The sequence below is a fragment of the Setaria italica genome, chromosome III (genome assembly GCF_000263155.2).
Source record: "Setaria italica strain Yugu1 chromosome III, Setaria_italica_v2.0, whole genome shotgun sequence".
Classification (NCBI taxonomy): domain Eukaryota; kingdom Viridiplantae; phylum Streptophyta; class Magnoliopsida; order Poales; family Poaceae; genus Setaria; species Setaria italica.
The window spans coordinates 39894612-39906757 of record NC_028452.1 but is presented as its reverse complement, the minus strand read 5'-3'; the positions used below and the strand labels follow the sequence as shown (position 1 = coordinate 39906757).

Here is a 12146-nt window from a genome sequence, read left to right as displayed (position 1 = left end):
GTAATCTGCATTTTTCAGCAATATGTTCCATGACTTTGTCATTATATGTGATTAGCGAATACGTGATTCGTTAGTGAAACTTCATGATACAATATTGACATTGTACTAAAAATGATCCCTAGCTTTCATCCGTCATGCGGGACTGTGATGTAGAGATAAGCTGGTACATGTGTTGGGTGGATGATCTTGTTTCACATGTCATGGCAATATGGGATATTGTACCAACAATGTAGGCACATGTTAGGAACACAGTGCCGGATAGAACCACTACGAGACACCGCGAGTACACTCCTATCGGTGAGTCTCATAACGACATGCATATTATGTCCTCTGACTTGAGATCGATGCAGAGTCCCGGATTGTGGAGCATCGTATTTTTAGGTTGCTAAACGCTATTCCATATCTGGGTAGTTATAAAAGCAGCTTTCGGATGTGCTTGAAGCAAGTCGCAGGGTATACCGAGTCAAAAAGGAATCTGCCCCTCCCGTTTTAGGAAGAGACTTCTCTGGGCCCTCTCAATGTGATGAACTGGAAGCGCATGGCCATGCCTCGACTAAACGTTAGTCGATCAAAAAAAAGTTATTCACTGAGTGAGAGATGGCTAAGAATAAGGATAGCACTTCACTCGCCTTATACTTGGCTAGGTGTCGTGTGGCGGAAGGGCATAATTTTGACGAGTGTCAAGGTTATGCAAGATACGATCTTCATGGACCTTTGGGAGTCAGTACGCCATGCTAGAGGCCAATGATAACTATTGATCAGAAATGGTTTCCAAGTCATGTTCATTGGTTGCATGAATCTACGGGGTCACACACTTAAGGGATTGGAATATATGGATACTTGCATAATTAACTTTTGTGCAAGTGGGAGACTGTTGGATGCCCAAGAGGGTCTGGCCCAATCTGAAATGCTAGCCCATTAAGCAAGTATTATAAATGCTAATCACCGGCCACAAGTTATTTTAACCCTAATCACATTTCGTATCTACCGCCGCATACACCAGGAGCTGGTGCGCCACCGCACGCACCAGGAACTGGTGCGGCCGCCGCTGCTGTCACACGCACATGTCCGGTGGTGCGCTATTGCAGTCCTCCCTCCCAGATCAAAGGTTGATCGCGGGGATCTCCGAGTACATGCCGTGGAGTGCTAGCACGCTCCGGTTCGTTGTCCCATCCTGTACGTGTGGACTGCCGTAGAGGTGTCGCTCAGTTGCGCACTTCGTCAGATTGTACGACTACTTCCTCGACGTCGATCGGATCGACCACTCGCGCTTCAAGACTTCTGCTGCGACGCACGACGAGTGAAAGTATAATTTATGATCATCTACTCGTAAGTAATCCTGTTTACGCGGTTGTATTTTTTAGCATACCGCGTTTACTAACACCTTTTTGGGCAGGGACAAATCTTAGAGCTAGGGGGCTCTCTGGCCCAGAACTTCGTTAGAAGTAAAAGGAAGGGGAGGAGGAGAAAGGAAAAAGATGAAAGAAAGGGTGAAGATGGAGGAGAAAGATGAAGAAAAACCCCTTAAATTTTGATATTTCCAAATCAGATGTCTTCAAGCAGTGCTGAGTACGATAGTAACACATTTTCGGATTTTGTATTCACGAGAGACTAATCAAAAGCTAACATTTTCGGGTTGGAAATCCGATATTTCCAACCCGTTAATAGTCGTTACAAAAATAAAGTAACATTCTGACGCGTTGTCTCCACGGCTAAGTGAAGCCTCCCTTGTCCACGTACCCCAGCCGCGTCCGCGTGTCCACATGTGCCGCGCCTCGAAGCTTCTTGTTCCCTTAGCACAGCGTCTGGAACGAACGAACCAGCCCGCCCGCGCCGCCCTTCCGTGCCGGAATTCTGCTCCCTCGCCGACACGCCACCGCCCAACCCAGCCAGCTACTAGTATAAAAACTAGCCTCCCTCGCCGCCACCTCGCCGTCATCAAGCCGATCGAATCCGGTAGTCGTCTTCGTCTCGCGCTTTCCATCCATTTCCACCGAGCTCTATCCACACCGTCCCACTCCCACCACCTGCTCCTCTTGCTTTGCTAGCTCCTCCCGTGTCACCATCGTCGACCATGGAGGGCAAGGACGGCAAGCACGACACTGCCGCCACGGCGCCCGCAGCACCGGCCGGCGCGCCGCCCGCAGCACCGGCTGGCGCGCCGCAGCCCACGGCACCTTCCGCGGCGGGGCAGCCGCAGCCGCCTGAGGCGGTGCGGTGGGGCACGCGTCAGATGGGCCCGCCTGCGGCCCCCGGTGCGCACCCGGAGAACCAGGAGGCGGCGCGGTGGACGGCGGCGCGCGGGGACCAGGAGCTGCCGCCGTACGTCATCATGGGGGAGCCCGTGGCGGCGCCGGCGCAGCAGCAGAGGGGGAAGGGGGACAGCCCCATGGAGCACATCCTCGACTTCTTCAACACCTGGAGCCGCAAGGCTGAGGAGCTCGCATCCAACATCTGGTTCAACCGTAAGGCCCCTGCTCCTCGATCCTCTGCAGCTACTCTGCGTGACTGCTTTAGATCACTGTTTTCACTCGACCAGTCATGAGAAGCAGAGGATCCTCTGCTTTTCCTCGTTACCCGAGCAGAGTTGGTGCTCTGTTCTCGGGGACAGAGGGCTCTCTGCTCTTATTGATTCTTTTTACTATGATTATATCTGATTCTGTCAAGAAAAAGAGACTTTTTTTACGCGATATTAGTGACACTTGGATAAATTTTGGAACTTTACTATTGAAAGGACGCTCAGCCGATCAGTTTGCTAGAGCAGAGCATCCTCTGTTTTTCATCATCACCTGAGCAGAGGGGGTGCTCTGCTTTTGGGGGCAGAGGATCCTCTGCTTTTACTGATTCTGTTTCTACACTTCTAACTGATTGTAACCAAAAACAAGCAAGACACATGAATCGCCTTCACGTACCTGCAGTAGTGTTAGCTACCCTCTGTTCCAAATTACTATTCGTTTCTATCTCTAGATGCATAGCAAAAGTTATGCATTTAGAATAGAAAAAAAAAGTTAAACGAGTTGTAATTTGGGACGGAGTATAATCTTAGAAGCAATTTGACAGTACCAAACTCATCCTATACCTAGAATGAAATCTTTCCAGCAAGCCCGAATTACAAGACTTAATTTTTTTTCGCAAGTCAACCTGAAAATTTTTTTGGATTTATACTGGGGGTTGTTTGGATTTGGTTTTCTTACCCTGAACCCTAGGAATTCAGTTGTGGTGAGCTCATTGTTGACTCAACCAAGTTCATATCTGATATAAAACCAACCATCTCGCGTTCCATGTTGACAGCTGAAACTTGACTTGTCAGCTATGTAATTTTAAGCTTGAATAAAAAAGGTATTTGACATCTATCTGTTTATGCATTCTCCAGTGAAGACCGCGCCGTCGATGTCCGACGCGGCGATGGGGAAGCTGAGCCTGGGCGCGAAGGCCCTGTCGGAGGGCGGCTTCGACAAGCTGTACAAGCAGACCTTCTCCTCGGGTCCCGAGGAGCACCTCAAGAAGACCTTCGCGTGCTACCTGTCGACGGCGACGGGCCCCGTCGCCGGCACGCTCTACCTGACCAACATGAACGTGGCCTTCTGCAGCGACCGCCCGCTCTCCTTCGCCGCGCCGTCCGGCCAGACCGCCTGGAGCTACTACAAGGTCATGATCCCGCTGGCCAAGGTCGCGGCGGTGGAGCCGGTGACCATGAAGCAGAACCCGCCGGAGAAGTACGTGCACGTCGTCACCGTGGACTCCCACGACTTCTGGTTCATGGGATTCGTCAGCTACGACAAGGCCGTGCATCACCTCACCGAGGCCGTGTCCCACCGCTCCCAGCACGGCGTCGCCGGCGCCACAGCCGCTGCCGGCACCAAGTGACGAGGGTCCGTTCGTCGGAGACGCATATGTACTCGGTACTTCAGTAGTGTGGCTTGCTTGTTGATTAGGACGGTGGCCGACTTTTGTGTTGTGGATGTTTTTGCTTGTGAATTGTTTTTGTATCCACTTGTGAATAGTACACGTTTTCCCTAATTCACCGAATTGATTATGTCGTGTGTCGCTGAATATTTGTCAATTTACCTGGAAGAACGCGCCCGTATCCCTGTTTCATGGGTCGGTTTATATTTGGTTTCTGTCCAATGGAAATGTATGGGTCGGGTTGGCTGTACACGGGCTGCTGTGGGTTGAGCAATACGTGGTTGGGCTAGTTTGACCGGCTTTCCATGGATGGGTTCTGGTATGTTTAGGGTCTGTTAGGCTTAGATTTTTTTAGGGTCTGTTAGGCTTAGATTTTTCTTTTCTACCGGCTGGCGTCATGATTTGCTACGGGTATTTGGATGGAATAAAACTAGTTAAAATTATTTGGATGGAATAAAACTAGCTAAAATTAGCTTGTTTGGAGACAGACCATTACCTCTCTTTATTGCTAATTTTTAGCTCTATTTATTGGTAATAGCTCCATTTATTGGTAAGGGTGTCAGAGCTAATTTTTAGCCCCGCTATTTGCTAAAAGTTCATTTGATCGTTAGGAGAGCTAATTTTTAGCCCCATTTATTGGTAAAAGCCACTCTATCCAAAAAAAAAGTAAGATAAGATTTTTGTAGGAGGGTATTTTGGTCTTTTTCCATTTATGTCTAAAATTAGTCCCCCTTTAACTGGATTTGGAGGGCTAATGAGCTAAAGTTTAGTTGGAGAATTGACTAATTTTTAGTCCACTTTTAACCCCACTGTTGGGATCATCAATAGCTAATTTTTAGATGACTCGCCCTGGATCTAAAATAAATATCATATTGTCATGGAGTAAATTATAACAATACTTAACGTTTCGTACAAGTCAATTAGTTTAAACGTCCTAGCTTGTCATAATATCATATCTTTAAAATGAATAGGCAATTCCTATGAACATGATTGCTAAGAATATATTATTTCAAATATCATGTATTTAAAAACAGATCAGGTAGTTTGATTACCACACGTTCATGCACTATACTATGTGAGTGCTCATGCATGTAAATGGACTTATATCAAACAAATTTCTTAGCTTCATTGCTACAGTGACATTTGATTCTCTAAAATCGTAGACGAGGTAAGTACTCCCATTCTTTTTTATCAAGCTTTCAAAGGTGTCGTCTTGGCAAATAAGTCCACTTTGTCGCCTAGGCGGCACTAGGCGTATACAAACACTGCTTTTGATATACTATTTCACTTTGGCAAAATGACTCAGAAGAATCATACTTATTATCCAATTAATCACGTCATTCCGTACTCCTCATTAGTGGATTCCACGAGAAGTTCTCCTTATTTGCACCTATTATTTTTCTCTAGAAGAGTAACTATGCACGAGAACCATGTCCGAGACAACTCAAATAAGACTATAAAAGATCAAAAGATCAAAAGATCAAAAGAGAATAGAGTACTTTGAAACAATCCAATTAATCTGGATCTATCTGTCTATGGTTTTGGTTGATGATATGAGTCACTGAACTCTAATATCTTACATGCCCACAAACTATTTTAATTATTATAAGATCTAATTCTAAAATTATCTACAAGATCTCCAGTTCATTAGTGCATGTAATATGTTAAATGTCCAAATATGCCCCTAGTGGATCTGCATTTTCTCTCAATTTGTAATATGATTTCATATAAAATAAATAGGATTAATATTACCAATAGTTTTAGATTAGACTAGTATTTTCGTTTTCTTTTCCTGCCTTCTTATTCTCTTTTTTTCCTTACTTTTTTTTCGTTTTCCTCCCTTTCTCTTTCTTACTTTATCCGCTCATCTTTCAGTCAAACAAACAGGGCGTTCCTTATCTTCTCCACCGCCCAAGCCACAACCACAAGCTATGCATTGCTGCAGTGCTACTGCTACCTGACTCCGCCGCCCCCGCCGCAAGCTGCCTGCACGCTGCTGCTTCTTTTCCGCTGCCCGCTGAAGCACCAGGTCGCCGGCCAACGCGCCTTCCCCAACAAGCTGGGCCCGCTCGTCGACGACACCGGCCTCTTGGACAAGCCGCTCCACTGCTCCAGGCAGAGGACCACGCGGGGAGCACGAGCTCGCCCTCTACGAGGCGTTCGCCTCCTCCACACCGAGGTCCGGCATGGCGAGCGGCACCCGCACCGGTACCAAGTCCTCGACGATCTCCTCGCGGGGCTCGAGGCACCCTCCGTCGCCGACATCAAGATTTGCTCCAGCCCCGACGGGCCGCTCCGCCGACACCGCGCCACCTCCGCCGCTGTCCGCTGCATCTGCTGCTCCGCATTCCGGCCGGCGACCGGCTGCTACTGCTCCCCCTCGCCGACGCTGCTGCTACTGAGGGCATTCCGATACACATCTCGAGGGGACATGGAGGAGCCGGGAGGGCATTCCTCTCTCCATCTCCTACTCCGGCTCCCTGCGCGGGTGTGCCGGCGACCGCGCGCCACAGCGCCTCCGCCTGCGCTGATCTTCCCGCGTGACCTCGGCCTCCTTCCCGCCACCCGTCTCCTCGCGACTCCGGGCCGCCCCGGCCTCCTCCGCGCCGCGTCGCCTCAGCCACGCGTGCCGTCAGATGAAGCCCTCACGCTGCGCGGGGGCTTGAACCGGGGACGATTCCGGGCGCGAGCGGAGGGGCTCGGCACCAGCGCTGCTTGGCCCCGGCGGGCGGCGCGGCCGCGCGGCCTTCTCCACGCGGGTTTTGGGATGGGTGGAGCAGAGCAGATGGGATGGGAGGGGGCTGCGGCGCGTGGGTAGGTGCGGAGCGGATAGGAGGGGAGGGTGCGGCGCGTGCAGGGTGGGGTGGGCCCGATGGGGTGGCGAGGCCGCGAGAGTCGCCAGTGGCTCTGCCCGGCAGAGACCTGGTTTCGCGACGCGGACGCTGCTGTCTTTTTAGGTCTGTTTGGTCCGGAGATAAGGAGTGATGAAAGGACGGTCCGTCCTAATTTGTTGGATGAGATTGTTGGATATTTGGTTGAGAGGGATGGATTCATCCTAGTTTTTTGTTTAGTACGATGGATTGAAAATGAGGGACGGATGGTTTGGCTAACACCGTTAGTTGTAGGTTTTAGTGAGGCTCACATGTCATTCATGGATCCACGTGTCATTCTCTTTTTTTTTCTCCTCAACCTTATCCCCTCTAACTGGCCCCCTCTTCCCCCATCTGCCATCGCCAAGCTAGCTCCTGCGCCCGCTAGCCTAGGGTCCCGGCCACGCCGCCGGAGCAGCTCCTGCGCCCGCTAGCCCTAGCTGTCCCGCCCCCTAAGGACGGGCTTTGTCGGAGGCGGGTCGGGCAGTGCCACCCCCGCCAGCCATTGGGGGCGCGAAGCTCGCCCCCGCCGGCCATGGAGGAGGCTACGGCGCTCGCCCCTACCGGCCCTTCATGCTCGCCCGCCGTCGGCCCTTCACGCTCGCCCGTTAGACGGGAGGCAACGGCGTTGAAGTGGGATGAACCCGTCCGCTCGTTTTTGCCGGACGGGGGCGTCCTGGATCTTTGAGGTATATTCCCTTATATGGATGTCCCCGTCTTACCTATCTCCAAACTAAACGCGCGATGAAGTGGGATCGTCCCATCCCATCCCACTTCGTCCTTGGAACCAAACACACCCTTAGAGTGGTATAGATTTGGCTAAACATAAAAAGTGGTGGTAAATATATATGGAATATTTTCCAAATAGACAAACTCGATATTAATTTTTTTAACATCATTTCTGAAACATTGTCGAGCCCTAGGTTAAACACTGTGATTTAGTCCAAAAAAGTAATGATTTAACTTAAATAAAATATAAGAAACACAATATAGAAAGAGAATTCACGTAGCATACAATAGATTTGAAAATTTTAGTTCCAAAAAAATTCTTAAATCTAACTATAATTTAACTCGGCATAAACAAACTCCTAATGAATTTACACAAGACTCGCGAAGCAATTCAAGACAAGTTGATGTACAATACCAAGAATATTTTTATACTTGCATCAAAAGTCTATGCTTCCATACCAATGCAATCTACATCATAACAAAGAAAACAATACCAAGAAAACTCCAGGAACCCTTTTTCCAGTGAAGGTGTAGCCGTTGTTGTGATGGTGCAGTTTCGGGCTCTGAAACGATAGACAATGTCAAGCATGAATGCCACCGCCTACTCCAATTTGAGTGACGTTATTGGCATGGCCTCGATCCATTTAGTGAACTTGTCAACCGTGACCCAGGAGGTGGTCGTAGCCCCCGGATGCTTTCTTGAGAAGCCCTACCATGTCCTCGCCTATGGCCCTGCGCTTCTCCTCGTAGAAGTGTTGTAGGCATAGCTTTGCAAGCTTTGCATCCGGCTTTATGCAGAGTCGGTGCTCGACGACTTCCCTCGGGATTCCCAGCATGTCAGATGGCTACCATGCAAAGACGTTCTGATTCTAGTGCCAGAAGTCAACAAGTGCGCTTTCCTATTTGCCAGAGAGGGTCACCATGATGCGCGCCTTCTTGGATGGGTTGTTCTCATCAATCTCGACTTCCTTGGTCTCCTCAGCCGGCTGGAATGTCGAGGCGGCGATGCCTTTGTTGGAGTCGGGGGCACTCGGGGTGAGGTTCTTCTCGATCTCCGCCAAATCAACTTTTGCGACGATCTCGGAGGCGAGCTGGCAGCTGTCCTTGTCACACTATTGTGCGTGCAGGAAGTTCGAACCAACTATGATGATGCCCTTTGGTTCAGGCATATTTAGCTTGAGGTAGGCGTAGTTAGGCACGCCATGAACTTCGCATAGCAAGGTCTTCTAAGGATGACGTGGTACGACCTGCCAAAGTCCACCACTTTGAATGTGAGGGTCTCCGTATGGAAGCTTGAGCAGTCCTCAAACATCACGGGTAGGTCGATCTGCTCTGAGTGGGATGGCTTGCTTCCCTGGATCACCCCGTGGAAGGGTGCCCCAGTCAGTTGGATGCGCATCTGACTGATCTTCAGAGCATCGAGGGTCTCAACATAAAGGATGTTGAGACCGCTTCCTCCGTCCATCAACAACTTGGAGAGGCGCTTCTCTCCGATAATCGAGTTGACCACTAGTGGGAACCTTCCTGGCTGTCAGACAAGGTTGGGGTAATCCGAACTGTCAAATGTAATCACCGACTCCGACCACTTTAGGTAAGTCAGGACTGCTGGCTCGACCACATTCACCTCCTGACTAGTCAGTTTCTGGCATCACTTTGACTTGTAGGCGTCGCCACATGGGCCCATCGAAGATCATGAGACACCCATCCGGTTCAGGGAACTCATCATCATTTCCACCATCTTCCTGGATGGGAGCGTCAATCTTCTTTTTCTTGGGGTCCCGCAGCCTTGAGGTTCCCCTACATGTATTTCTTCATGAGGGAGCAGTCCTTGTAGAGGTGTTTGGTCAAAAAGGCGTGGTTGGGGCAGGGCCCTTTGAGCATCTTCTCGAAGTAATCAGTTGGGGGTTTTCCCCCTTTCTTCTCCGGTCGTTCCGCCACAGCCACCAACTCGCCGTCCCCTCACAATTTGTTCTTCTTGTTCTTCTTCTTCTTCTTCATGTGTCCTCCCACAGAGGACGTAGCCTGTCATCTTCCCATTTTGCTTTGCTTTGCCGCACTCGAACACTGCGTCCATGGCTTCCTATCTGGAGGTGTGATTTGTCCAGATATCTAAGAGCTCTTTGGTTGTCCGAGGCTTCGAGCAACCGAGCTTGTGGACCAGGGACCGGCATATTGTGCTGGAGATGATGGCTCCGACCACGTCCACATTGATGATGTTAGGGAGTTCGTTGCACTGCTTCGAGAAGCGCTGGACTTCCTGGAGGGTTTCCCTCGACTTCTGCCGGTAGCTTTTTAGGTCCCAGAAGTTCCCGGGCTGCGTGCATCTTCCTTGGAAGTTGCTAACAAAGACGTCCTTTAGGTCTGCCTAGACCTGGATCCGCTCGCGGAATAGGTACTCCAACTAGGCCCTAGGGGAGTCAACTAGGCATAGTGGTAGGTATTGGATGATGAAGTACTCTTCGTCAGCCCCTCCTGCCCGGCTGTTGACGCTTTTTATTGATACACTTTTACCCCTGTTTATCTTTAATATTGACATGAATTTAATACCTAAACTATTGATCACACATAATAAACCGGTCATTGTCACATGTGCCACATATTTTGGAGGATATACTATTTTTGTAGGAAATTGGACCTAAATGTATACTTTTGGATAAAGCCTGAAACAAGCAATGAACCAGACGAAGACAAAGGCCAACAGGCCCAGGGAGGGCCTAGGCCGATCAGCCTATAAGGGCCCAGGCCGATCGGCCTAGGGTCCCTTGGCCCCCTCTCAAGCTCGTTGTTGGCAACCAATCCTCCAATATGACTTATGGGCTAAGTTTGTGAAGATATGATAAGAATCAATTCAGGATCAAAGAGGATCAAGCAGATATTTAGAAAGTTATCAAAGGTTAATCTCATCCCGAAGCTATGGACGTGCCAGGTCCACATGCAAGTGAAAAGAAGACTCCAGAGCACCTAAGGAGACTTGGGGACGAAGCAGGGCGCGAGGGGCCAAAGGAAAAGGTCAGGTTGATTGGCCTGGACCCACCCAGGCCAATCGGCCCAGGGGTTTCCTTCGCCCCCTCGCCTTCCAATTTTTGCCACACGTTCTCTACACTATAAATACCCTAAAAATCCACCAAGCCCCGTATCCAAGACGACGTACTCAATGTGAAGCAGCAGAGAAGTAGAAGGAGCTTGAGGGACGCTACTTCAGAGAGCCGAGGGTCATGAAGTTGTCGGGGGTTAGCGTAGTTGAGCCCCTGCTGGCGTGATCACCCTGCGAGGAAGATCACGCTGAAGTTCTGGAGCTAGGAGTTATCAAGATCAAGGTAGGATCCCGGTAGTGATCTTGCGATGTACAATCATTCATGATGAAGTAATAGATGTGTTCATGTTCTTAGCGATCTAAGTATCTCTTTCTATAGTTTTATGCTCTTTCGGGTTTGTTTGCTTTTGAATCTATGAATCGATGATAAATTGCTTCGGGTGTTCTTGTGGTCGTGGTGATCAGATTTGCATGTATGATTTACCAATGAGTATAACATGTTCTTTTGATTGTGCCCTTAACCTACTTGCGCTGATAGAGGTGATCATGACAGGATCTTTCTTGTGTAAGGTGGAGGGTTTCGGGAGCCGGACTGGAGGTGCAGATTTAAAGATGCTTTTTTACTAAGATCATATCTGTGTTGCTTTGCTATCCATGCTTAGAATTACAATATATGCATAGTCTAGGCTGCTCTAGATTGGTTACCTCTGCTCTATCTGTTATCTGTCTATATATGCTTAGTAAATTGGATCTGAATCACTCATCAACACCAAGTTCATACTAACAATACTACTTGAAATAGATCTTGTGCTATGAGTTCAACAGATTGATAAATCTTGGGGGAATACTCTGAGGAAAGAGCTACAACTGATCCATGCGCTTGTGATTCACAAATTGGCGTGCTAATAGCTATCAACAAGCTTTTCTGGCACCGTTTCCGGGGAACTAATTGCCAAGTTCTAATTTAACTATGAATTTGTTGATATAACTTTTTGTTCATGATTTTTCTATCTTTTCTTTTTAATCTTTTTGTTTTGTTCAATCTCAATCAAAAGTTCAATCTAGCTCTTGTAAACATTTGTTTGCTTCCACTAAAACTACAAGAGATGGATGGCTACCTCTCCAACAAACCAAAAAAAATTTATGGATGATCCAAAAAACTTTACAGCCAGGGAAGATGTTTAGCATAAGCAGGAAAGCTGGAGATCAAAACTTCAGCTGTCAAGAACTACAAGAGATGGATGGCTACCTCTCCAACAAACCAAAAAAATTTTATGGATGATCCAAAAAACTTTACAGCCAAGGAAGACGTTTAGCATAAGCAAGAAAGCTGGAGATCAAAACTTCAGCTGTCAAGAACTACAAGAGATGGATGGCTACCTCTCCAACAAACCAAAAAAAATTTATGGATGATCCAAAAAACTTTACAGCTAAGGAAGACGTTTAGCATAAGCAGGAAAGCTGGAGATCAAAACTTCAGCTGTCAAGAAAGAATTGGAAGTGTCGGAAACATCATCATCATCATCATCATCATCATCATCATCATCATCATTATCATAATCATCATCATCATCATCTACTTCAAAGTTGACACCACTAGCAAGTCC

General features: G+C 48.5%; 1 protein-coding gene across 1 annotated transcript; it reads left to right on the top strand.

Moving 5' to 3' along the window:
* The first annotated feature begins 1789 nt into the window (after positions 1-1789).
* On the top strand, positions 1790-4055 carry LOC101756330 (GEM-like protein 5). Its single transcript, XM_004962599.3, has 2 exons — positions 1790-2465; positions 3374-4055. Exons 1-2 carry the CDS (start codon positions 2075-2077, stop codon positions 3865-3867), a joined length of 885 nt encoding a protein of 294 aa, XP_004962656.1. The 5' UTR covers positions 1790-2074; the 3' UTR covers positions 3868-4055.
* The last annotated feature ends 8091 nt before the right edge of the window (positions 4056-12146 follow it).

What these genes read in the sequence shown, in the direction of transcription:
- LOC101756330 (XM_004962599.3), top strand. Translation starts at nt 2,075, where the DNA reads ATGGAGGGCAAGGACGGCAAGCACGACACTGCCGCCACGGCGCCCGCA. An exon ending in ATCCAACATCTGGTTCAACC is followed by an intron (nt 2,466 to 3,373) that starts GTAAGGCCCCTG and finishes TGCATTCTCCAG; the next exon opens with TGAAGACCGCGCCGTCGATG.